This window comes from Geotrypetes seraphini, chromosome 2 (assembly GCF_902459505.1).
Source record: "Geotrypetes seraphini chromosome 2, aGeoSer1.1, whole genome shotgun sequence".
NCBI lineage: Eukaryota > Metazoa > Chordata > Amphibia > Gymnophiona > Dermophiidae > Geotrypetes > Geotrypetes seraphini.
In genome coordinates this window covers 228,402,044-228,429,946 of record NC_047085.1, presented here as the reverse complement: position 1 = coordinate 228,429,946, position 27,903 = coordinate 228,402,044, and the positions used below count along the sequence as shown (strand labels likewise).

The following is a 27,903-nucleotide window of genomic DNA, read 5'->3' as shown; positions in this document are numbered from 1 at the left end:
CAATCCCAAACCCCTCCCAATTCCCCAACCCACCCACCCACCCTGGGAGCAGCAGCAACAAATCAAAACAGAGTATGGCTGTCAGGATATAGGCCAAAGAATACAAAAATCTACATCAAGAATCCCAAAGTTGTTTTCTAATGTGTGGGGTCAGTGTGGTGCCAAATGGTGTCCAGCATTGGGTGAACAACTGTCCTGCACAAGTGGTCAAGTCTGCAGTGTGCAGACTGCGCTTTATAAATGAGCAGGAAGGTTTCTGGTTCTTCCACATCGTTTTCAACAGCTTACAAAAAAAAAAAAAAAAAAAAAAGATCATGGTTTGTAAAGATGGCTAGAGACACAAGGATTACTTCATTTAGTCATTAAGTTAAAATAAAGTACTTGTCCTTTTGAGCTGTATATTTGGTAATGAGAGTAGATTCCTTCTCATCTCACTCCCGATACCACAGGGAAATGCTCGATAATGATGCAGATGTCATTACATAGCCTCAGAAATGGGACCTGCCCTTCTCATCATGGAACTCAGGTAGAGAGCAGAAACTCCTGGCACGTGCCCAGCACAGACACACAACATCTGGAGCAGACGCTGTGCTGTGTGGCAGCAATCTCTTTCAGACTGCAAATAAAGAGACAGAAAAAAAACCCAAAAACTAAAAGGCAGGCAAATGGCTCTCTTAAAAACAAATTAATTGGAAAAACAAATAACTGAGTAAAGCCCCCCCAGTTTTCTTCAGCAGGTTATGGGTAAATTCTGAAGCATATTTATATGAAATCTCTGTTGAGATGTTCTCTCCCATATTTTCTCTATTTTCCCATTCTCAATTTCCTCTACTCCATTCCATCACTGTTCCCCCAGTTTTGGTCTCTTGCCCCTCACCACTAATTATTCATTTTCATCCACTCCTCCCTAAGTCTCATCCCTACTTCTGTACGTGTTGTTCCAGTTTTCCCTCCAGTCATCTCACCTCCTCAGATACTGCCTGCTGTACAGCACCATCCTCTTCCACCCATATGAGAAAGGAGCAAAACAATGCTTTCTGAGCATGAGGAGAATGACTATGGGTAGAGCAGATGATTTCAGAGGCATTTGACAAGTGACTGGGGAAGGGGGTTCCTTTAATTTTACAGAAAACAGCTAAATTCTGCAACAAAGAAGCAGATTATACAGCAGTTGCTGCAACATTATGGAAGATCATGAACCCCGTCTATCAGTTCTGATAAGAAATACAAGTGTTTTCATCCATCTTTAAAATAATTTTACAGTAATGAGGTTAATAAAAGCCTAATACTATCTCCACATGCAGCATATACGATATGATTAACTTTGTTGGAGTTATTGCCCGAACCCAATTGAATTTTGTGGGATTTAGTAAGTATAAAATATGGCTTGAAATAAGATGGTTTTCTGAAAGACTGAGCCAGCACTGCTTTCAGCCTGAACCCAGAAGTCAAAAGACAGCTAGGTTTGATACTATTGCTAAATGGAACTTTACTGCACCATAATAGAAGGCTTATCAGTGGCAAACAAACTGGAACAGGACAAAGGCCTAGATTCACTAAACTCACCATTGTTGGGCAATTCGTGCCAGGTGACCAATTCACTAAAGAGTCCTCATGCAAATTATGTGATTGGACCCACGGATCGCTGCAGAGCGATCCAGACGCATGTGCATGTACTCTTTGCCTGTAGATGTGATCCGGAAATGCACTTGCTCTCCGCACAATCTTGAGGTCAAAACTAAAGGGAGAGGGGTGGCTGCATTCGTTGGCCCCACAAGTAGACTTCAGGAACCCATTCTAAGGGTAGCATGTCCGAAGGAGGTTGCTGAACTACCTTACCTGAGGGAGACCGTGAGGAGAGCTGCTCCTCAGGAGAGGATTTGCTCGAAAACGAAGACTTTCCAAACGAGGAAGGTTTAATTAAGGCCGAGGCCGAGATAGACCTCGGGAGCCCTGTAGAAGACTTGACCGAATTTGGGGGTCGAAGTCAAATCTGGGGTTGGAGTATCCATACTGCCAAAAAAGCACAGTTACTTACCGTAACAGGTGTTATCCAGGGACAGCAGGCAGATATTCTTGACTGATGGGTGACGGCACCGACGGAGCCCCGGTACGGACAATTTTAGAGTGATTGCACTCTAAGAACTTAGAAAGTTCTAGCTAGGCCGCACCGCGCGTGCGCGAGTGCCTTCCCGCCCGACAGAGGCACGCGGTCCCCAGTTAAGATAAGCCAGCTAAGAAGCCAACCCGGGGAGGTGGGAGGGACGCAAGAATATCTGCCTGCTGTCCCTGGATAACACCTGTTACGGTAAGTAACTGTGCTTTATCCCAGGACAAGCAGGCAGCATATTCTTGACTGATGGGTGACCTCCAAGCTAACAAAAAGAGGGATGGAGGGAAGGTTGGCCATTAAGAAAACAAATTTTGTAAAACAGATTGGCCGAAGTGTCCATCTCGTCTGGAGAATGCATCCAGACAATAATGAGATGTAAAAGTATGAACTGAGGACCAAGTAGCAGCCTTGCAGATTTCCTCAATAGGAGTGGAACGGAGGAAAGCTACAGAAGCTGCCATCGCTCGGACTCTATGGGCCGTGACAGAACCTTCCAGTGTCAGTCCGGTCTGAGCATAACAGAATGAAATGCACGCTGCCAGCCAATTAGACAACGTACGTTTAGAAACAGGACGTCCCAATTTATTCGGATCAAAGGACAGAAAGAGTTGGGGAACTGATCTGTGGGGTTTCGTACGCTCTAGATAGTAAGCTAGCGCCCTCTTACAATCCAAAGTATGCAGAGCCTGTTCCCCAGAATGAGAATGAGGTTTCGGAAAGAAGACAGGCAGAATAATGGATTGGTTGAGATGGAATTCAGAGACAACCTTAGGGAGAAACTTTGGATGGGTACGCAGAACCACTTTGTCATGATGAAAGACCGTAAAAGGTGGATCTGCAACTAGTGCATGTAGCTCACTGACCCTCCTGGCAGAGGTAAGAGCAATAAGGAAAAGTACCTTCCAAGTGAGAAACTTGAAAGGAGTGGTAGCCAAAGGTTCAAATGGAGGCTTCATTAAGGCGGAAAGAACCACATTGAGATCCCAGATAACCGGAGGGGCTTTAAGAGGTGGTTTCACATTGAAAAGACCCCGCATGAATCTGGACACCAGGGGATGAGCTGAGAGAAGTTTTCCATGAACCGGCTCATGAAAAGCAGCAATGGCACTGAGGTGGACTCTGATGGAAGAAGACTTAAGACCAGAGTCAGACAAAGAAAGCAAATAATCCAACAATGTCTCCACTGCCAGGGAAGTGGGATCAAGATGATGAAGAAGACACCAGGAAGAAAATCGTGTCCACTTCTGATGGTAACATTGCAGGGTGGCTGGTTTCCTGGAGGCATCTAGAATGGAACGAACGGGCTGAGACAAAAGAGTATCCTGAGAAGTTAGCCCGAGAGATACCAAGCTGTCAGGTGCAGAGACTGGAGGTTGGGATGTAGAAGGGTCTCCTGATGCTGTGTAAGCAGAGAAGGAAACAGTGGAAGAAGAAAAGGTTCCCTGGAACTGAGTTGAAGTAGAAGGGAGAACCAATGTTGCCTGGGCCACCTCGGAGCAATCAGAATCATGGTGGCTCGTTCCCTCTTGAGCTTGAACAAGGTTCTCAACATGAGAGGCAGAGGAGGGAAAGCGTACAGGAACAGATTGGACCAGTCGAGGAGAAATGCATCTGCTGCCAGACGGTGAGGAGAGTAGAGTCTGGAGCAGAATAGGGGCAGCTGGTGATTGTGAGGAGCTGCAAAGAGGTCTATCTGAGGAGTGCCCCATTGAGCGAAGATGGACTGTAGAGTGAAAGGATCGAGTGTCCACTCGTGAGGCTGGAGAATTCTGCTGAGCTTGTCCGCTAAGGAATTCTTTTCTCCCTGAATGTAGATAGCTTTCAGGAATAGATGGTGATTTATGGCCCAAGTCCAGATCTTCTGGGCTTCCTGGCACAAGAGGCGAGAGCCCGTCCCACCCTGCTTGTTGATGTAGTACATCGCAACTTGATTGTCTGTGCACAGCAGGAGAACTTGAGGAAAGAGAAGATGTTGGAAGGCCTTGAGGGCATAAAACATCGCTCTGAGTTCCAGGAAATTGATGTGATGCTTCTTTTCCTGGGCTGTCCAAAGGCCTTGAGTTTGGAACTCGTTCAAATGAGCTCCCCAGGCATAAGGGGAGGCGTCGGTGGTGATGACTAGTTGATGAGGAGGTAAATGGAGCAGAAGACCTCTGGAGAGATTTGAGGATATCAACCACCATTGTAGAGACTGACGAAGAGATGATGTGACAGATATGTGACGTGAGCAAGGATCCGTCGCTTGGGACCACTGGGTAGCTAGGGTCCATTGAGGAGTGCGCAGGTGAAGACGTGCGAAGGGTGTGACATGAACTGTGGAGGCCATGTGACCCAAGAGTATCATCATTTGCTTGGCAGAGATAGAAAGTTGTAGAAGCACCTGCTGACAGAGATATTGAAGCGTTTGAAGACGGTTGGATGGCAGGAATGCTCTCATGAGTACTGTGTCCAAGACAGCTCCGATGAATTGAAGTCTCTGAGTGGGGATGAGATGAGATTTGGGTAGATTGATCTTGAACCCCAGAAGTTGAAGAAACATGATGGTTTGGTTGGTGGCCAGGAGAACAGTCTGAGATGAATTGGCCTTGATTAACCAGTCGTCCAGGTAAGGAAAGACCTGAAGGTGGTGAGATCATAGAAAGGCAGCCACCACAATCAGACATTTGGTGAACACTCTTGGAGAGGAGGCAAGACCGAAGGGAAGCACCTTGTATTGGTAATGACAACGATTGATCATGAAGCGTAGGTACTGTCTGGAGGCCAGATTGACCGGTATATGAGTGTATGCTTCTTTGAGATCGAGGGAACATAGCCAGTCGCCTTGATTGAGAAGAGGGTAAAGCGTGGACAGAGAAAGCATTTTGAATTTCTCTTTTACCAAGCATTTGTTGAGATCGCGAAGATCTAGAATGGGTCTTAGATCTCCTGTCTTTTTGGGGACTAGAAAATAACGGGAGTAGAATCCTTGCCCTCTCTGATCTAGAGGAACTTCCTCTATAGCGTTCAGAAGGAGGAGGGATTGAACCTCTTGAAGAAGGAGGGAAGACCGAGGAGTGTTCAAAGCAGACTCTCTTGGCAGACTTTGAGCAGGAGGTGTCTGAAAGTTGAGAGAGTAGCCGTGGCGGATGATGTTGAGGACCCACAGGTCCGAGGTGATGATCTCCCAACGGCTTATGAAATGTATAAGGCGTCCTCCTATGGGCTGTGGAAGATGAGTAGAAGGAGGAAGATTGGCTATGTCCAGGAGAACCAAGTCAAAAGGGTTGAGTAGGTTTTTGTGAAGGAGGAGGTTTCACCTGCTGCTGTTGCTGAGCCTGTCTAGCAGCTGGTCTTTGTTGTCTCTGACGTCTAGGCTGTTGTGTAGTCTGTGGCAGAGGACGGGCCACAAATCTTCGTTGGTAGGCCGAGTGCTGACGAAAAGGCCTGGTAGGTGGAGTTGCTTTCTTCGTTTTAAGAAGAGTGTCCCACCGAGTTTCATGAGCTGAGAGCTTTTGAGTAGTGGAATCCATGGAATCTCCAAACAGCTCATCCCCCAAACAAGGTGCGTTGGCTAGCCGGTCCTGATGATTGACATCAAGTTCGGAAACTTGAAGCCAGGCCAGCCTTCGCATGGCTACTGACATAGCTGTGGCTCTGGAGGTCAGTTCAAAAGTGTCATAAATTGATCTGACCATGAACTTACGAAGCTGCAAAAGGGAGGAACAAGTTTGGTGAAAAACAGATTTCTTCCGGTCAGGGAGATATTTCTCGAAAACAGCCAGATTTTGTATAAGCTGCTTTAGATAGAATGAGAAATGGAATGCGTAATTTCCTGACCGGTTGGCCAACATCGCATTCTGGTACAGCCTTTTTCCAAATTTGTCCATGGATTTACCCTCTCTGCCAGGAGGGACTGAAGCATACACACTAGCCCCCTTAGACTTTTTGAGTGAGAAAAGAAAATAAAGAAAAAAGGAAGGAAACAATATTTCCTTCACGAGTTTACGCGAGCGGGAAGAATTAAAAAGATTTTCTCACAACGGCCGTTGAGAGAAACACATCTTCTTAGCTCCACGGAAACTAAGAAACTGGGGACCGCGCGCCTCTGTCGGGCGGGAAGGCACTCGCGCACGCGCGGTGCGGCCTAGCTAGAACTTTCTAAGTTCTTAGAGTGCAATCACTCTAAAATTGTCCGTACCGGGGCTCCGTCGGTGCCGTCACCCATCAGTCATGGGATAATCTTCTCTATCTGAACTCGATAACGTTTAATGGCTCGAGGTTGAAGAATAGCACAGCGAGTACACAACTCCGGACGATGGTCAGGCCCTAAACACTGAACACACCACCTATGTGGGTCAGTGAGGGATATCGCACGCTGGCAATGGCTACACTTCTTAAAACCTGTGACCAGTCGGGACATAGAAGGGAAAATAGCTACGGCCAGGTCAAAGCCCGCAGGCTGAGGCTGTGGGTAAGGCCCCGCCGTGACACAAAAGAAAAAGAAAAGTTAAATTTAAATTTTTAAAAATAAGACGCAAAAAAGAAAACACAGCAACCCTGTAAGAAAAACAATACAGGAGCCATGGTGAGAGAAGGCACAAAAAGACTAAGTCTAGCGCAGAGTGTCGACTTCTCGGCTCTGCAGTAAACTGAACTGAGGAGACGTACCCTAAGTTGGGTGGGAAGGTGCTCGCGCTTGCGCGGTGCAGCAGTTGCAAACTTTCTAAAGTTCTACAAGCAAGTCTGCTTGTGAGGCTGTCCGCATCAGGGCTCCGTGGATGACGTCACCCACATATGAGAGTATACTGCCTGCTTGTCCTGGAATAATAGAACACTCCTTATACAGCCCCGCTTTAAACCCACGGGTTAAAACCACTGTGTTTTTTGCACAAGGAAGATGCGTTTTAAGACATTAGTTTGATGGTTTTATTTTTTATTTTGATACTGGGATTTCAGGGCTGCGATTTCAGGGCAGCAAAGAGCAGTACAGTCGGAAAGAACATGAGCGACTGGTCCTCAGCAGTTATTTCATTTTGGATTGGCAAGCCCAATCGGTGTTCCTTCTTCTTTTTAGTGAATCGCTGCCTTCCTACTTATTTATGCATGCCATTTCTCCTCATTTGCATGTGTGGATCAGATTGGGCAGGTTAGTGAATCAGGCCACGGTCAGAGAAGGCTCGCAAACTAGTCGGGACACAATCGGCAAGCTTAGTGAATCTAGGCCTAAGATTTACCTAAAACTTTCCAGACAAAAAGCACTATTATAAATCTAATTAGGTCCTACCTAGCCAAACTTAAGCCACTCAGACCGAGATAAGACAGAATTTAATCAGATGACATCATGCAACTAGAAAGAGAGAAAAAAAAGTTTTGAATTGAAACTGCTCTGCGATTAGAGAAAACGCCAGCCTCAGATTACAAATTACAGAACATGTAGACAAGCATGGCTTAATGGAACAGTCAGCATTGGTTCAGCCGAGAGAGGTCTTGCCTCACCAATTTGTTGCATTGTTTTTGAAGGTGTGAATAAACATGTGGATAAAGGTGAGTCAGTTGACTTAGCATGTCTAGATTTTCAGACAATTGGAAGAATCACAGAAACCTTAGTTATACATTTTGGTGGAATACATTATGTCATATATTTAAAATGGAACGAGCAATAGCAATACAAAGAGGGACTTATACTAAATTTATAAAATAATGGGGGCCATTGACAAAATATTGTAGTGAATAGTCATCACTTCTCTTCTTTTCTTTTTCTTCTTTTGGCACACCAAAAGGGGGAGGGTGTTGGGAACAATCTTACATAATATGTTACATGTTCTATAATATGTGTATATTCTGATTGAAAATATAGATGAAGGTTGGGAGGTAGGGGGGGTTAAATGTATCATTAGATTTTTATGTAGTAGATATCAAAGTGCTATTGTGTAATAACTTGTTGAATTATATTATTTTGTGCACTTGTTGTCAAATTTGAAAATGAATAAAGAATTATTAAAAAAAAAAAAGATTTTCAGACAATTTAACAAAGTTCCTCAAGAGAGGTTCCTGAGAAAATTAAAGAGTCATGGGATAGGAAGCAATGTTCTGTTGTGGATTAGGAATTGGTTACTGGACAGAAAACAGAGGGTAGGGTTAGTCATTTTTCTCAAGTGGAGGAGAGTGAATAGTATCCACAGGAATCTACTGGGACCAGTGCTATTTAATAACACTGTTAAAAAGCAGGGATCTTCAATACAGAAGTGGTGCGTCAAACCTTAGTAACAGTACGTGACAAGTTTCAACTTGTTTGGTGCAGTCGGTTGTGAGCTACGATTGAGAGAAGGTGCATTGTAAATCATGGATCACAAACGAAGTTTCATTTCAAACTGCAAAAAGGTGTTAAAGAAACACAAGAAATGTTAAAATTAGTTTATGGTGATGCTGCAGTGACCATGAAGATGGTTTACAAGTGGTTCAAGCGATTTCATAATGGTTGTAAATCAGTTGAAGATGAGGAGAGATCGGTACGTCCTTCAATATCAAAAACTCAAGAGAATGTTGAAAGAGTAAATGAAATGAATCGATCAAAAAAACAGGCAATTGACTATTAGGGAAATTTATGAGGATATGAACATCTGTTAGGGTCCTGTTCAAAACATTTTAATGCCAGATTTGAAAATGAAGTGAGTAAGTGCGACTTTAGAAATGGGCAAATGGTTTCATCCTCCATCATGACAACACTCCATGTCACACATTGCTTATTTCTGTCAAATAAAAACGTTACAGTATGTCCTCATTCCCTGAATCTAGTACTGTGCGACTTCTGGCTGTTCCATAAAGTCATAATGATCATAAAGAATAAACATTTTTGAATTGGTTAGACAGGCAAAATGGACATCGAGGCAGCCACGACACCACAACTAAAGGCACGATTCAGAACTGCTTCAGAAAGCGGCAAGAACGATAGGAAAAGTGTGTTCGAAGCGATGAGGAGTATTTTGAGGGGATTAATGGCAATGTGTCTTACTGTAATTATTATTTTTTAAACATTCTCCGTTTTAAATATTCTTACATTTAATTCAGAAAAGAGCAGGATGCTGAGGTAGGAGTCTGCTAGCTTCTTAACTGTGGGCATTTCAACAATGGTGTGCTTCATTTGTCCACCTGGAGTAAAAAGAGAAAAGAATGAGGCGAATACCTTAAATCAGATTCGACCTAGTCAAAGAAGGTGATATGGGCAGAAAAGAAAAGGATGCACCCTCCATCTAGTTTGCCCACTGTGTGTTGAATGTGGTTTTTTAAAAAATTATTTTTTAAATTTTTTATTCATTTTTCCATCTAACATCAAGAACACAATATTACATCATTTAAACCCTATAAACAACTCTTGTATTTCTTTTAACATCTTCTTAAAAACACATTTATACCCTCCCCACAAACATTTCAATCAAAAATTTCATATAAATATTATCAATTGATCAAACCTTAATATAACTTTATACCTTCTCCCCTCCCCCCTATGTGCAAGTGTACCTTCAATGAATAATGGTGTCTAATCTTTGCAATAACTTGTCAGTGGCCCCCAAATCTTTTAAAAATTATTATAACTCCCTTTTTCTATGGCAATTACTCTTTCCATTTTGTTAATGTGGCATAACGAATTCCACCGGAAGGTATAATTTAGTCTGCTGTAATTTTTCCAATTACTGGTAATATGTTGTATGGCAACTCCTGTCATGTTCAATTACTCCTGTCATGTTATTATTACTTGATGCAATTTGACTTTTTGTTTTCATTGGCATCCCGAACATTATTGTATCATATGATAATGCTACATGGTTTTCTTTGTCTTTTTTTTTTTTTTTTTAAGTTTTTTAAATTCATTTTTCACATAAGTATATCACTTAAATTTATACAATTTCATTACGTACACACTTGATATTCCTTCAAACATTACTATATAATATAATATACAATTAATTTGAGACCAGATTGATTTCCAAAATGCCATGATACAGGAACAATAGAATATTAAATGATCTAAAGTCCCTGCTTCCAGATTACAATGCCAACTTCTATTAGACTTAGAGCTATCCAACTTTTGTAATCTAACTGGGGTCCAAAATGCTCTGTGCAAAAGAAAAAAACAAGTTTGTCTCATAGATGCAGACACTGTAGATCTCATTCTCCAAGTCCAAATTCGTGGCCATCAAGATGTAGAAATATACTGCTTTATCTCAATGCTCCAAATATCTCTAAGACTATTTTTTGTTTTTTTATTCAAGAATTCAGAAATTAATTTAACCACCGGGAGGCCTGAAGTCCTAATAAATCTATCTGGAAGCATAGGACCTGCAAGCCATAATAATTGGCTAGAGTGTTGAATATGTTCTGCCATCTCTTTTGTTATCTCGTGTCTTTTCTGCCCTATGTCCCAAGATTGAAGATTTGAAAATCCATTCTAAAATCTAGAAATAGTAACTCCATAACCCATCACCAAGTTAGCACATAATGCTACTAAAAATAAGGGTTTCGAAATCTGTCTTATGAACACAGCTCCATGAAGTAAAGGAACAGTTGTAGAAGCAACATTTTGGGCTTGTTCACTTACCACCTGTAGCGAGAAAACACACCTTTCCCAGGAAGAAACTAGCATCCACATGTGACAGTGATGACACTACTGTAGTAAAGCTGTCAGAGAGAATACAAAAACATTTCCACGTGAGAAAGGAGAAAGCAAAGTTGTTTACCTGTAATGGGGGTTCTCCATAGACAGCAAGGGAATGCAGCCACACTTGTTGGTGAAGTCCTCAGACTGATCCTGTGTGTCAGTGCTCTCCCCTAGCAATGGTAAGCATTTGGGCTTACTGGGTATGTGCAGGGATTCCTGCCTTCTGTGGCCCCTCCCTTCTCCAGCTCAGTTTTGTCTCTAGCTGATAAAGATATAGTGGAAAGGCATATTTTGAGGTACATTTAGTACTTGCCCATCTGTTTGGGGTAAAGGTATTAAGACAGACTAAATCCATGGGTCTCTCAAGAGCCTATCTGGGTACTCCCAACCCCATCAGAGAGAGACAGGAAATGCTTCAGGGGGACAGCCAATCCCCCCCATAAAGTGCCCTTCACACAGATAAACAGAAGGATCCTTGAGAAGCCCATGGGCCTCAACCTCATCAACGAGACCAGTGCTTCAGCCTATCTTATGGGACTATTACTCATTCTCCTCTTTTCAAGTGTCTCCTGCTCAAAATCTGAATCAGAAGGGTACTAGGGGTCCCCAAGACTGTCTGGATCGTCCAGGAACCATCTGGAGCCTCAGATACCCAGTCCCCTCTGTACTGCTGACCCCAGAATAGGGTCCTGGCTGGAGATCCCCAAGAGCGCTTCTATTGACCAAGGGTCTAGCCCAGGGGAGGGCAACTCCGGTCCTCGGCCGGAATCCAGTCGAGTTTTCAGGATTTCCCCAATGACTATGCATTGATAATGCATGCAAATAGATCTCATGCATAATCATTGGGGAAATCCTGAAAACCCAACTGGATTCCAGCCCTCGAGAACCAGAGTTGCCCACCCCTGGTCTAGCTTCTGCCTGAAAGGCCTGTTTAACCAACTGGGTTATGCTCTGAAGCCAAAAAGAGCTAGGGTTTTCATTGTAATCCCCCCTCAAACAGATCCAAGATAAGTTGGAGAGAATTTCTAACCTCCCCAATGTTTCTGTGAAGCAAGAATTGACATCCCCTACAAGAAAAGAGACCAACCAACCGAATTTCAGTTATGATACTACAACTGAACTAAAATCCAGGTTTTGGCCAAAAATGCCTGCACATTTTCAAACGAAATCCAAATCTCACTCTAATCCCCAGCATCCCACCATAGGCCTTCCTCTGGCCTATCTTAGGTAGGCTTGGCGGTCTAGTAGTATCTGTGGGGGCAAGAACAAACCCCACTCATTTCAACTCTGTGCCGCAGCTCAGTCCTAGTAGCCATTCTGTGATTGGAACCAGGTGGGCAAGAGACTTGCTCTTGTCTGTGCTGGTTCTCACAAAATGACTGCCAGGAGCTCCCATAGCAGTCTGAGGCTGCCACAGAAGTCTTGCCAGCCATTGTGATAGAACAGAGGCACAGGGCAAGAACAAATGGGGTTCATTCCTGCCCTCTCCCAAATGCACCCTAGATCACCAGACATTCCTAAGTAGGTGTGGGGAGAAGTAATTGCAGGGGAGGGGAATGTTTTGTTTACAGTTTCAATTTCTACCTAAACCAAGCGGCCAATTTTGGTCACAGATTTGGATTTGGTAGAAACTGAAGATCCTAGATTCAGTCAAATTCCGCAGCAAGGGGGAGGAAGGGGGAACAGAATTGAACAGGGTCACTAATCTCACCAAAATATTGGGACCTGTAACCATTTTGTCTATCTAACCTGCCTGTGTAAAGGAGGTTCAGCTTTACTCCAGGCAGTCCCTACTGGGGATGTGATGGAGGCAAGAAGGCAGGCAATACTAGGTGACTTTTAGAGAATAGAAAGCAGATGGGGGAGAGAAAACCAGCACCAGCCCTAGTAAGAGGAAGTGGAGTTTTTCTTCAATGTCATTCAACTGGGCTGTTGCTGGATAATTCAGCATGGACAATTATGCTTAGCAAAAACTTAAAGAAACTTTAATAGAGAGTGCTATGAGACTACAAATATACTGATTGTACACTTCTTTGGTGTTGTATCTTTCCTAGATATAGCAGAATAAAAATCACTAATGTAATATCTGCTGAATAGGACTAAAAGGAACATTTTGAATGATTAAAGGCACTACAATGCGAGTCAGTAATCATCTTGGGATAAAATACAGTTGAAATAAAAATATTTGCTTCAGTATAGGATGAACAAATTATTCCTGATGGAATTTTTGCACAAAATGCTTGAAAATTCTGTGTACAATATTTCTTTTTTTAAAAAAATTATTTATTCATTTTTACATATTACAACAAGTGTATAAGAAAAATCATTCGAACTTATAAATATACACTTGATTAACTTTCATATATCATTAAAAATATAACTTTTCAGCCAATACCTATATTCTATAATATTTTGAATATTATGAACTATTCCTAGTATCTAAACAATTGATATCATTAGAAAACCATCCCAACTCCTCCCTCCCCTTACAAAAGTTCCATTCCCAATACATTAAAAACAGTTAAATATTTCACAATTCTGCAAAGTTTATTTGTAGTGTTATGCGTAGAATTCTATCCTGAGGCTGAAATTCCTTCCTGCCTTTTCCTTTCTTGGGTTACAGCCTCCACTGTTCCCTCTCTCACTCCAACTGCAGTTATGTCTCCCTCTAAATCCTGCCCCTCTCTCATTTGAACCCTGATTCCCCTCCTTGGTCCCCATAGTCTGGTAACTTTCTCCCTCAACTCCACTGACTAAGAATCTCTTCCTCCCTTCTCATCCCCTTTCTGGTCTTGGTCACTCTTCCTCTCTCTACCATCCTCTCACCCCCACTTGTGGGTCCCTTCACCCCACCCACCACCTCTCTCGCTTGCACCCTGAGTCCCTTCCCTACTCCTCATGGTCTGGCATCTCTATCTCCCCCTCTCTACAATCAGACATTTCTTCCTTCACACCCCATTCCCCAGTATTTGCAATCCAGGATCCATGTCCCTTCCTCTATCCTCCCCCCCCCACTAGTTGTGGTCCATCATCCATGTCCCCATCCCCTACCAGGGTCTGGCCTCTCTCTGACTGACCGAAGAGCAGACATATCTGGTCTCCCAGAACAGCAGGAACGGTGGGCTGGCCACAAGCAGCGAGATAGAAATAGAGACCCGTGAAGGGGAGGAGGGGACAGAGATAAGGGCATAATGGAAGGTTTGCAGAATTCAGCACAGATGGGGAATTCTGCACTGTGTAGTCATGCAGAATTCCGCTAGGAGTGACAAGTCATATTTTCTGTACCTGAGTTGACTTTGTAGGTTGATCAGAAATACAATCAGGTCAATACGGGGCCGAAGGTGGTCTTTCTCTGCAGGCAAAGGCAGGGACTTTGCCAAATGGCTGAAAATGGAGGGAAAAAAAAAAAAATTAGCCACTGTCGGAAAACAGGTTATTGGGCTAGATGGACCATTGGTCTGACCCAGTGTGGCTGCTATTATGTTTTTAATGACCTGGAAGGGGCTGTGCTTCTCCGACTGCTCAAAAGCATGCTGATCTCCAGTTCCTTTTTTAAAACTCTAATCAGTCCCTGGAGACCCTCTGGCAATCAGATTGTTGCCTTTGATCTAAGAGGTGGCACATCCAAAACCTCACTTAGGGCTAGATTCACTAAACTCACCAATCGTGTCCCGACCAGTTTGCGATCGTTTCTTGACCCCAACCTGATTCACTAGCCTTCTGGCTGATCAATCTCCCACCTGATCCGCCCATGCAAATGAGGGGAAATGGCATACATAAGTAGGAAGCCAACGATTCACTAAACAGAAGAAGAAACACCGATTGGGTTTGCTGATCCAAAATTAAGTGACTGTTGAGGACCAGTCACTTACTATCTTTGCTGACTCTCCTGCTCTCTGCCGCCCTGAAATCCCAGTTATTAAAATAAAAAATAAAACCATCAAAATAAAACTGTACATATGCATACTCCTTCCTTTTTATATATTGTACAAAAAGCACAACGCAACCCTGTGGTTTTAACCCATGGGTTAAAAACGTGTTCAGTTCCATAGTCTGGCTGCAAAGCCTATTCCATTCTGGCTGCACGGTTTCAAAATGTCCACTCATGGGGCCAGCGAGTAAACTTCAGCCAACCCTTCCCCTTTGTTTTGATATCGCTTATGTGGAGAGCAAGCTCATGCGTGGATTGCATCTACAGCCAACGAGGATGGTCTGCATGTGCGTCTCGATCGCTCTGCAGCGATCCGTGGGGTCGTGGTGGGGTGTGCATCCGATCAGATAATTTGCATGAGGACTCTGGTGAATCAGCTGCTTGGCTAGACTCTGCCAAGAATCGCCCAACAACGATCCAGATCGGTGAGTTTAGCGAATCTAGGCCTTAGTAACATTTAGTATTGTATGCAGTGAACACCGATAGCAAAATATAGCAGCTGACTGGGTTTTAAATATTCAGTAGTACTTAAATCTGAAATGGAAAGGATTTAGTTTATGATTTAAGAGGGAATGAAAAGCACTTTACTTGTAATGGATGAGCCTTTTATTCAAATTCATGCATGAAGCCCTCAGTTAAAAAACCCCAGACATACGTGTATACAATCTGTGATTCAAACATCTTTAGTTTATACAGAAGGAAAAATGAAGGCAGAGCCCTCTGGAGTTGAAACCCTAGAATGGATTCCTTCTGCATGGCTCGCGAGCATGGGTAGGAAAAATGCCCTACTGTCTAGAATCCAAATTGATCAAATGTAAGACTTTATCTCACAATTATGCCGTACTTCATTCTCTAGATTTTCCTAATCTTACTGTAAAGCATAACTGAGACACACTGTTTGAAGATCCCACCAATCAGAGGTTACAATGGGCAACATTTGTTGGAAGAGAGAATTCAGCCTCCCTTCCTCCAGGTGGTCATTTGGGATGGTTACTTAGACTGTGGCTATGCTCTCCTGGATTCAGTCAAAAGCTTGTCCTTTACTTTGACTGAGGAGCTGGCTGGGACTTTTGGGCTCTAGGTTGTCATGAACGGGACCATTTGAGTAGTAGGGTCTGTCTTGACCTGCTCAGGAACCTCCTCATAGAGGATGCAGCTGAAGGCTGCCAAGGAGAGGGACTGAATGGTATTAGTATGTTTCATGGAGGTCAGCAATCTCCTCAACAAGGAACATCCACTAACCACTTGAACTGCTGGTTTTAGGTCAGAAACAGCCATGAGCATTCCCACACCCAAAAGCAGGATGTGGACACAAATGTAAAATAGTATCATAGGTGCCCCTGACCAGATGTGTCCTATAACTCCAACTGCTTTTTGGCCAATTGACAACGTTCTGTGGCCTTCTCCTGAGGGAGAGAGTCCACAAGACTAAGCATACTGTGAGCCAAGAACTTAAGTAGAGCTGGTAGGTCTGGATAGATGCAACAAGCATAGAGGCCTGAAAGCTTTCTTCCAAATGACTCCAGAGTCTAAGTCTCCCTACCTAGGGCACTGAGGCAAGAATCCTGGAGCTTCTGGCCTACTTGAAAGTAGATTTGACCGCCAAAGGGTGATAAGGTAGTTGCATCCTCTTAAATTCAGGAGCCTTTTGGATCCAATATTGCATATCCACCTCTTTCAGTGCAACCTTAGCAAGAGGGGAGATTTCTAGTTCATCTTTCAGAATAGGGTGTAAGAGAGCTGCAACTCCCTCCCTGTGAGGATATTTGTATTCTAAGACTGATAACATCTCAGCTCTGAGTTCCTCCTGTCTCTAACTTCACTAGTTTTGTGAAGGAGATGGCTTCAGCCATCCCATTTGACGAGAATCAGGTGGAGATTTGCAGTTGCACCTCTCCTGTTGGGGGAAGAGTTCAGCAGGGATACCATAAGAATCTTCTTCTGATAAGTAATATGGATCCTCATCCAACTTCCATGAATGGTCCAGATCAGATTCCTCCAGGTACTGAGGATGGTCTGAGTTTAGGCCTGCTTCAGCCGAGTGGTACCAGGTCCACATTCCAGAGGGCACCAAGGTACAGCCCTACCCTCCAACTCCTGGAAAGTTTACATTTATTTCAAGGGCAGTGCTGCATGGGTTGATGTCAACAGCTGTCAAAGTTGCTGTTCCGAAATAAGACCAGGAAGTACTATGGCCAAGTAATTAGCCAAGACTTCGCAAAGAATTTTGCCTCAAAATCGGGCTTCAATAAGACAATAATTTGTGCTACATTTAAGTGTCTAGGGAGTCGCCCAGCCTCCACAGCTTCATTAAACACAGCAGCCAAAAGCTGGGCTCTCTTGGCACACAAGATCTTATAAAATTCATTGCGCAACCCATTGATAGAGGCACTATATTCCATATTTTGTTTTCTATTCTTTCCTGAATCCTTTCAAATATTATATTTGTTCTTTTGTCTGCAGTGCGTACAAATTGATTTCAATGGCCACAGAAGCAAACAGATCCACTATTTGGAAAGAACTCATGACAAGATGAGGCATACAAGTGATCCAACAGAAAAATATAAGTAGCAAACCACATGCAAGTCCTGCATGAAATATTAAATGGGAAAGAATTAACAAGGGAAGACTGCAAGTGTGTCAACCACAAAATCATACACTGAAAGAGACTTACATTTTCACATCAAATGTTTTGGATTCCTTCATCATGGCCTCTGCAAGCTGCTCCATGCAACTCTCATCTGTTCCTACAAACTAAAAGAGAAACCCCCCCCCCAAAAAAAAACATTTATGCAACATCTTTTTCCACAACAGCAGCTGCTTACCTATGCTAGAGAATGGTCTTTTAAACTGCAAAGCATCAACAAAAATCCTAAATTTCAGGTTCAGGTCTGAAAATATACCAATGTTCTCTTACATAACTAGATAGGTTTTTTTTATTGAAATATGGTATTTTTATTAACGTATTTTTTGCTCCATAACACACAAATTTTTCCCCCCCCAAAATTGATGGAAATAAGGGTGCGTCTTATGGAGTGAATTCCCAAACTAGCCCCCTCCTCACCCCCACCCTCCGGTTACCTTATTTTAATGCTGGTGCCCATATTACAAAAAACTTACACTGGCTGGCTCTGGAAGCAAGGGTCATTTTTAAGTTTGCTTGCCTTTGCTTCAAAACCATGAAAGATTCATCCCCAACTTATCTGTCTCACCAATTCGAATTCCCAGGCACAACTAATACACACAGTACCCTACTTGTTCGCTTTTCCATCCCTAAAGGGATATCTCGATAGAACACTATCATTCCAAGCAGGCAAATGGAACAAATGTTTAACCAACTTCATCTCAAACGCACTTTCGTACCTAACGTTTAGGAAGTCAATAAAAACTTATCTCTTTGACAAATTTCTCTGACCCCACTTCAACCAGATGTACCTCAATCTGATGTACTTCCAAAACACTTCCAGATAAACCTGACAAAACTTAACATGCCAATGTAATTTCGAAAGTTCTCTGTAATGTCACTGTCTGTATACAGTCTCTTCCCTTGTAAACCACTTAGAACTGTTTGTGGCATGGCGGTATATAAAAATAAAGTTATTATTATTTTCTGATGAAAATAAAACTGTTCCACATCATAGTCTGTTTGTATCCTGTCTGAGGGGAGAGTGGGCTTGTGTACCCATGCAGTTGCTAACTTATAAAGCAGTAAAGAAGTTGAAAACCTGCCACAGTTTCAGCTCCTGAAGACGCTGTAATAGGGAAACGTTGTGCTACGTCAGGGAAACGTGGTGCTACGTCGGGCTGGCTGCTTTGTAATGTTCTATAACAAATACTACAATTTCAAAAGCCATGAACATCTGGTAGGCAGCAGTTTCACCTTCCATAGTCTCAACTGTAGCAATAGCTATTGGCTAGGGATAGGTGGTGATGGGATAATCGCACGCCGGACACCAGCGTGCTGACAATTAGGCGCAAGAAAGAAGTGCGCCGTGGGAAAACTTAGTTTTAAAGAGCTCCAACGGGGGTGTGGGGGGGAAACGGGGGGAACCCCCCCACACTTTACTGCATAGTGTTCACGCTGCCATGGGGGGGTGCAACCCCCATTATAGAGAAAACAGAACTTTTCCCGAAAAAAAATCAGAAAAATGTAAAATTATGTCCTACCTGTTAATTTTCTTTCCTTTAGAAGCAGCAGATGAATCCAGAGACCAGTGGGATATAGCTCACATCGACCAGCAGGTGGAGATAGAGAACTGATTTCCAGTTGGCTTTATAGCCTGGTGATCCTCCTGTTGAATCAGTTATGCATATTGCCCCAGCATCCCCGTAAAGGAGCATGAGCCTCAAACCAACGGAAAAAACTTCATTCCAGTGAAAAATCTTGTAATTAGAAACGTAAGAACTAATAATAATAATAATCACCAACAATCTCCTAACCGAACTCAGAATTCCAAAGAACAAGCGAAAGAGATCGAGAGAGAGAGAGAGAGAGAGAGAGACCATCGGGGTGGGGCTCTGGATTCATCTGCTGCTTCTAAAGGAAAGAAAATTAACAGGTAGGACATAATTTTACATTCCTTTGCAAAGCAGCAGATGAATCCAGAGACCAGTGGGATGTAGCAAAGCAAATTCAAACTGGGTGGGAAGCCAAAGTCGCCTCTGCAATCACCGAAGCGCCAAAACTTGCCTCCGCACAGGCTGCCACGTCCAGCCGATAATGCTTAGAAAAGGTGTTTCCCGACGACCAAGTGGCCGCCCGGCAAATTTCCTCCAAAGACATACCCCCGGACTCTGCCCACGAAGTTGCCAATGCCCGAGTGGAATGGGCACGAAGATGTTCCGGAACAATCTTCCCTGCCAAGAGATAAGCCGACGCAATAGCCTCTTTTATCCAACGAGCTATCGAAGCTTTTGACGCCGCCATACCCTTGTTTGCACCTGCAAATACCACGAAGAGATGATCCGAGCGGCGAAAGTCATTAGTCACCCCTAAATAATGAAGAATCATACGGCGTACATCCAGTAACCGTAATAACGGGAAACGCGCCCCCCAATCCTCCTTCCGAAAGGCCGGGAGGAATAAATTCTGGTTCACATGAAACGAAGAAACCACTTTTGGAAGAAAGGACGGCACCGTCCGCACCGCCACCCCAGCATCCGAAATGCGCAAAAAAGGCTCCCTGCAAGACAGCGCCTGCAGCTCCGACACACGTCTTGCAGACGCCATAGCTACCAAAAATACAGTCTTTAATGTAATATCTTTTAGCGTCGCCGCTGACAGCGGCTCAAACGGCGCCGCCTGCATCCTAGTGAGTACCAGCTTCAAACTCCAAGCTGGACAGGTGCGCCGTACCGGCGGACGGATATGGTGAACCCCCTTAAGGAATCGCACCACATCCGGATGAGATGCTACTGACGAGCGCGACACCCGGCCTCTATAACATGCAATGGCCGCCACCTGAACCTTAATCGAGTTATAGGCTAACCCTTTAGAAACGCCTTCCTGTAGAAAAGACAGAATAGCCACTATAGACGCCTGGAAGGGCGCAATACTCTGCTTCCCGCACCAAGTCTCAAAAACTTTCCAAACTCTAGCATAAGAGGTAGACGTAGACATCTTCTTCGCTCTAAGAAGAGTTGCAATAACCTGATCCGAATAGCCCTTTTTAGTCAACCGCGACCGTTCAATAGCCAGGCCGTAAGACCAAAGTGGGCCGGATTGTCCATGGAGATTGGACCCTGGGTCAGCAAGTCCGGAGTCACCTGGAATTTCAACCGATCGCCCGACGCGAGTTGCATCAGATCCGCGTACCAAGACCGACGCGGCCAATCTGGAGCCACTAGGATCACTCTGCCCTGAAAGAGAGCGATGCGTTGTAAGACTCGACCGATCATCGGCCAAGGGGGGAATACATACAGAAGGGCATTCGGAGGCCACGGGAGAGCTAAAGCGTCCACCCCCTCCGAGCCCTTCTCTTTCCGTCTGCTGAAGAACCGAGGCCGCTTTGTGTTGCGGGATGAGGCCATGAGATCCATGTCTGGCAGCCCCCACCGAAGGACCAGCAGCTCGAACGCCCTTGGAGACAACTCCCATTCGCCGGGATCGAGACGATTCCTGCTGAGAAAGTCCGCTTGAATGTTTTCGCGACCCGCAATGTGTGCTGCTGAAAGAAGCGGAACATGCCTTTCCGCCCACTGAAACAGCAGCATCGCCTCTTCGGCTAGTCGAGGACTCCGAGTTCCCCCTTGACGATTGATATATGACACCGCCGTGACACTGTCCGAAAAGATCCTGATCGGCTGGCCCCGAATCATGGCCTGAAACTCTCGTAGCGCAAGCCTTATCGCTCTCAGTTCCAACAGATTGATGGAACAGTGTGCCTCTCCCGAGGACCACACTCCCTGCACGGAAGCTTGCCGGCACTGAGCCCCCCATCCTCGGAGACTGGCATCTGTCGTTATCACGACCCAATCCGGCGTCGCTAGCGGCATGCCCCGGAACAGATGGACCTCGGTCAGCCACCAGTGCATGCCGCGAGCCACCCGCGGACTCCAACGGAGCCGGCGACAATAGTCCAGAGAAGCCGGGGACCACCGAGAAAGAAGCGACATCTGCAGGGGCCTCATATGGAACCGAGCCCAGGGAACCACTTCCAGAGTCGCCACCATCGAGCCTAGAACCTGAACATAATCCCAAACCCGAGGATTGGGCGACCCAAGAAGCCCTCGAATTTGAGACTGTAATTTCTCTCCCCTTTCCCGGGGAAGAAACACCATTCCTAGGCCAGTTTCGAATCTGACCCCCAGGTGCACCAAAGACTGAGAAGGGGACAGAGAACTCTTGGGAAAGTTGACGATCCACCCTAGCGACTGAAGGAGCGAGATTACCCGTTGAGTGACCTCCACACTCTCTTGCCTGGACGACGCGCGGATTAACCAGTCGTCTAAGTACGGGTGAACCCGAATCCCTTCTTTGCGTAAAAAGGCAGCCACCACCACCATCACCTTCGAAAAGGTGCGGGGAGCCGTTGCCAGGCCAAAGGGCATAGCCCGAAATTGATAATGCTGGCCGAGGATCGCAAACCTCAGAAACTTCTGATGCGGAGGCCAGATTGGAATATGGAGGTACGCCTCTTTGAGATCGAGGGACGTGAGAAACTCTCCTGGCCGTACGGCCGCAATCACTGAGCGAACCGTTTCCATCCTGAAATGGCGAACACTGAGAAATTGGTTGACTGCTTTTAGATCCAACACTGGCCTGAAGGAACCCCCCTTTTTTGGAACAACAAAATAAAGGGAATAAATACCGCGGCCTACCTCCTCCGGCGGTACCGGTACTACCGCCCCTAGATCCAGGAGAATTTGAAGAGTTAAGCGGACCGACTCTCCCTTGGCCGCTCCATTGCACGGGGATACCAAGAAAGAATCGGCGACGGGAGCGGCGAATTCTAACTTGTACCCTTCTTGAATAATATCTAACACCCAACGATCCGACGTGATCTTGGCCCACTCCGCCCAAAACGCCGACAGGCGTCCCCCTAGTGGAAAAGCAGAGGGGGCCAAGACCCCGTCATTGCGGGGCGCGACTTGCCGGGGTACGAGCTGGCTGACCGGAAGCGGGTTTCGTCGTACGAAAGGAACCTCTCTGACGCCCCTTAGGTCTAGCCGAAGAAAAGGCACCATACGCGGAACCAAAGAACGGTTTCCCAGACCTATACCTCCTCACCTCCCTGAAACGAGGTCTGGATGACGAGGACTTCAAAGGGGGCCTAGGCCTATCTTCCGGTAACCGCTGGGTTTTGGTATCTCCAAAATCCTTTACCAATCTCTCTAACTCTTCCCCAAACAATAAACCCCCTTTAAAAGGGAGTTTCACAAGACGAAGCTTAGACGCCGCATCTGCCGCCCAATGTCGCAGCCATAAAGACCTGCGAGAGACCACAGACAGTGACATTTGTTTCGCCGAAGCGCGAATAATATCATACAAGGAATCCGCTAGATAAGCCAAACCCGATTCCAAATCAACCAGTTCCGAAGGAACAGCACCCCCGGACTCCATCAAATTATCCGCCATCCCTTGAGACCACTGCAGACAGGCTCTTGCCGCATACGAGCTGCAGACTGCGGCCTGCAAAGTTACTGCAGCAACCTCAAAAGATAACTTCAGCGAAGATTCAACCTTCCTATCTTGGGCATCCTTTAATGTAACCCCCCCCTCTACAGGCAAGGTCGTCCGTTTGGTAACCGCGGCTACCAGAGCATCCACCTTAGGCAATTTAAATTTCTCAAGTTTGTACGGGTCAACCGGATACAAAAGCCGCATGGCCTTAGCTACCCGTAACCCGGCATCCGGCGTATCCCATTGAGCCGAAATCAGCTCCTGCATGGCTTCATGCACCGGAAAGGCCTTCGGTGGTCTACGGGTACCTGCCATAAGAGGGTTACCTAAAACTTTCGAATCCACCTGAGAAATATTTAAACTCAGTAAAGCTTTTGAAATTAAGGAGGAAAGTTCTTCCCGATGGAAAAGACGGAGCGCGGAAGGGTCATCCACTTCCCTACACTGGGGATCCTCCTCTTCCCACTCCTCTACCTCACCTTCCTCCAACAACTCAGGAAGGGAAAAAGGGGAAACAACCATAGGCTCGTCCGCGGACGCAAGCCTGCGTTTTTTAAATATCGGCGATTTCACCGGAGAACCATCCCCCTTCGCCGTCTCCCCCGCATCCACTTTCAAAGGAACAGGTGGGGGCACAGCAGGCACCGGCAAGCTCACCGAGACCGGAGGAGCAGGCTGACTGCACTGCAGCATGAAAGCCTTATGCATTAACATCACAAACTCCGGGGTGAACGAGCCAAGTCCACCCGCTGAAGCTCCCCCCTGTTCGGCGCCGGAGAGCAGAGCCCCTGCGCCCTCCCGCACTTCCGACTCCCCCCCCTCCGCCGACCCCCCTTCGGCCGTGGCAATACCACGCCGTGAGGCCGAGCCGACCGCGAGGGGCGGGGACGCCGAGCGCGCTTCCCGGACGCGAGAACTGGCTCCCTCGCCTGCCTGCAAAACATAATCCTCAGCTGATGCGTCTAAGCACCCCGCTGAGCACAAGCCCGCCGGTGTTCGACGCTTCCCACAGCGTGAACACCGCTGACGAGCCTCTTCCGCCATCACCACGCCCCCCTCCCGACCGGACCGGCACTCGAGGCGGCCCCAACAAAGAAATACAAATGAAGTTCAGTACTCACCACGCTCTCAGCCCGCCCCCCTCAGTCAGGAAAAAGCTGGTAATTAATCCAAAGCTACCTAACCAGGGCACAGCTCAGCACAGGCAGAAGCGTTTCTCTTTTTTTTTTTTTTTTTTTAAACTGGAATGAAGAAACAAACGCTGAGAGCAGGCAAAACCCTCAATCACTCGGAGGGGAGGGTGGAGCAGGGACCTGGGAGGGCCCAGGTGTAACTCCTAAAGCCGGCACCAATCAGCCAGGCACCCCTATCCAAGCTGAAGAGCCAAAGGCTCAACAGAGGAGACTAGAAGATCACCAATCCACCAGGCACTCGTTAGATTCCAGGAGCTAAGATAGAGCTCCACCACCGCTGGGAGATAGAGCAAAACTGATTCAACAGGAGGATCACCAGGCTATAAAGCCAACTGGAAATCAGTTCTCTATCTCCACCTGCTGGTCGATGTGAGCTATATCCCACTGGTCTCTGGATTCATCTGCTGCTTTGCAAAGGAAAGTTCAGTTTTCTCTATAATGGAGGGTTCCAACCCCTCAAACCCCCCCCCCCACAGCAACGCGAACACTATACAGTAAAGTGAGGGGGGGTTTCCCCACTAACACCCCACTTTGGAGCTCTTTAAAACTAAGTTTTCCCGCGGCACGCTTCTTTCTTGCGCCGAATTGTCAGTGCTTGATTGTCGGTGAACTGGTGTCTCGCGCGCGACTGACTATGAACTGGGATAGGCACATAATATGTCTTTTTTCCCTAGAGCACATGTACCCTATTGAGAAAGAATGCATACTTTCACAAAATTTATTGAAAAAAAATTCCAGACTACTACTACTATTATTTATCATTTCTACAAAAATGATGTTAAAATTTTCTGGGTGCTACTCTTACCAACAGCACAATTAGTGGAAGTAGGACAGTGCTTCCCAAATTTCTGATGTGACTCCATTTTAGATTTGAAAATTCATATGACCCCAGATAAGTCAAGCCAATTACTCAAATAGAAGATTAGGTTTATGCCTTCAATAATCTTCTTTCTGTTAATCTCTGAAGGATTCCATACGTTAGGTGTTCATTCCCAACCTGCAGTCTGGCTGGGGGGGGGGGAGGCGAGGAGAGTGAAAATATTAGACGCCAGAAAGGGGAGCGGCCGAGAAAGTAGATCAGCAGGTAGGCTGGCTGTCAGCAAGATGCTGCTCTCTCAAGAGTGGCCTAAGGCCGCCACCGCCTCAGTTGGCCTCATTTATAGGGCCACCCCTGGAAGTGTCCCAGCAAGGCTACTATGCACCAAAAACCCCACCTCACTGAACAAACCATACACAAGTAACAAAAACTGCGACTTGTACACTACGGGGTTCATAATAAAAAAAAAAAAAAGTCTAAAAGATGTCCTAAATGGCTACTTGGACGATCAAAAAGCCTGATTGTCCAAGTACCCATAACCAAAGACGTATCTAAAACCAGCTTAGGCCTTTCCCCTGCCTCAAAACGCACAGAGAGAAAAGAGGCGTGTTTAGAGGAGGGGAAAGGGCGGGCAGTGGGTGGGAGGTGGGCCGACCTACACCTAGGTGTGCAGCAGGTATAACCAAAACCGTAGGCAGGTTGCCTAGTCAGCACTTATACCTTTTTGACTTAGACAAAGTCAAAACAGGTCGGGGGGGGAGGGCACGATAGCCGGGGCAAGAGAGCGATGCCATCACTCCTCTACCCGAATTGCCGCGACCTGCGGCAAGAGAAATGCCTTATCTCTCCTGCCGCGGGTTGCGGCAGTTCGGGTAGAAGAGTGATGGCATTGCGATAGGGGAGATGAGGCATCTCTCCTGCTGCGATACATCACCCCCCCACACACACACATCGGGGCAAGAGGGAGCCCAAGCCCTCTTGCCCCGGCGATAGTGCCCCCCCCCCCCCCGCCGAGTACGATCGGGCCAGGAGGGAGCCCAAACCCTCTTGGCCCCGGCGACTCCCCTCGACTGGATCTGGCCAGGAGAGAGGCCAAGCCCTCCTGGCCCTGGCGACCCCCCCCCGATTGGATCGGGCCAGGAGGGAGCCCAAGCCCTCCTGGCCCCGGCAACCCCTCCTGATTGGATCTGGCCAGGAGGGAGCCCAAGCCCTCCTGGCCCCGGTGACCCCCGACCCCCCACTACAATATGCCCTCGACACAACCCCCCTCCCCCCACCGACCGCCCCCCCTGAACCCCCGATTCCCCCCCCACCGACCCGCAACCCCCCGGCCCCCCCCACCCCCCCTTTCAACGTTGGCCAGACGGACGGGTGCCAAGCCCGCCTGTCCGGCAGGCCAGCCAGATCCAGAATGGGGCCGGATTGGCCCAGGCGGCTGAAACCCCGCCCACAGGTGGGACCTGAGGCGCATGGGCCAATCAGAATAGGCCCGGGAGCCTTAGGCTCCTCCTGTGGGCGGTGCCTTAAGCACATGGGTCGGCCGTGGAGGTCGCAGGTCGGCTGGGGTGGGGGGACGATCGGGGGTTTGGGGGGCAGTCGTTGGGGGAAGGTGGGTTGTGTCGAGGGTAGGAGGGCCTGGGATCCCTCCTGCCCGTATTGTAGTGGGGGGTCGCCGGGGCCAGGAGGGTTTGGGCTCCCTCCTGGCACGATCGTACTCGGCAGGGGGGGGCATGATCGCCGGGGCAAGAGGGCTTGGGCTCCCTCTTGCCCCAATATCGTCGAGGGTGCTGCGGGTGCCCGGGGCAGGGTTCCCTCCTGCCCCGATGTTGTATGTGTGTGTGTGGGGGGGGGATTCTGTAACCGGTGTTGTTTTTGACAGACACCAGTTACAGAATCCAGCTTTTAGGCGAAGGACTGGCTCCTCCTTCGCCTAAATGCCCTTGTGTTGGACGTTTTGGGGTTATGCGTTTTTTGGTTCATTATGGGGTATAAGTGTAGACGTCGTGAGGGTGTACTTGTAGATGTAGGCCATCATCAAAACAAGGACGTTTGTTTTGGTTATGGACACTTTCCCTGCTTCTGCTTTCAACGTTTTAAGGCCTTAGGCCAAAAAGGGACTTAGACGGTTTTTTTGATCATGCCCCTCCACCTTTTTGTAGTTTTACAACCACACTCAAAATGGTTTACATACAGGTACTTCAAGCATTTGGTTTACATACAGGTACTTCAAGCATTTTCCCTATCTGTCACGGGGCAGTGGAGGATTAAGTGACTTGCCTCAGGATCACAAGGACAGAAATAGGGCACAAACACTCTTTAAACTTCCAAGAGAGGAGTGATTCAAAGAAATGTCCCAAGTACAATGAAAAAATCACTCAAGTTTTCACAATAGCATATTATAAACTGCGTACAACTGTTAGTGAATTTTCTGCTCAGAGACATGGAGGTAATAACAGGGGGGGGGGGAACCCCCAACACTACTACCTCACCGTCCAATCATCGCATGTTCAAAAACTTGTTAGGATGTTTGAACTGTTTGGATTTTGTGCCACTAAGGCTACACTTTGGTTCTTATAATTTTATACTGTTTTATATTTTAAATCTGAACGGCAAACTTATCTTGTACCTTGGTATTACCTCCATTTCTCTGAGCAGAAAATTCACTAACAGTTGTACGCAGTTTATAATATGCTATTGTGAAAACTTGAGAGTGATTTTTTTTCATTGCATTCAGGATCACAAGGAGCAGCGCAAGGTTTGAACGCACAGCCTCGGGGTGCTGAGGCCATAGCTTCAATCACTAGACACGCTCTCCTCCCAAAGAGTTATTTCCCATCCATAAGTTGTCTTTTCTATTATACTCACCAGCACGGTAGCCATGTTCAGCACCGGCATCTTATCGAACGGCTTCAATACAGACATAGACGGCAACGCGTTCCAGAACGAACTCAACTACCCAGACAGGTGAACTCGAGCAACAACACAAGCTGACAGCGAACGGCTCCAATACACGCCCAAGCCACGTTCAAAAATGACCGCGCCGACCACTAACGTCACGCGTACGTCAAAAAGCAGAGCTCCTCCCACCAACG

General features: G+C 46.4%; 1 protein-coding gene across 3 annotated transcripts; it reads right to left on the bottom strand.

Annotated features, from left to right (window-relative positions):
* Positions 1-47: 47 nt before the first annotated feature.
* On the bottom strand, positions 48-27,903 carry CENPM (centromere protein M). Of its 3 annotated transcripts, none has more exons than XM_033935117.1 (7): positions 27,677-27,903; positions 17,354-17,433; positions 14,034-14,132; positions 10,689-10,768; positions 9,150-9,241; positions 966-1,142; positions 48-616 (listed from the first exon to the last, which is right to left on the bottom strand). In XM_033935117.1, the coding sequence occupies exons 1-7, from the start codon at positions 27,731-27,733 to the stop codon at positions 479-481; spliced, it is 723 nt and encodes a 240-aa protein (XP_033791008.1). In that variant the 5' UTR covers positions 27,734-27,903; the 3' UTR covers positions 48-478. The 3 variants fall into 3 exon arrangements, with proteins under 3 accessions (XP_033791008.1, XP_033791009.1, XP_033791010.1); XM_033935119.1 differs by lacking the exon at positions 966-1,142 and adding an exon at positions 7,377-7,439 and having other exon boundaries at positions 486-616; positions 27,677-27,901; XM_033935118.1 differs by lacking the exon at positions 966-1,142 and having other exon boundaries at positions 27,677-27,900.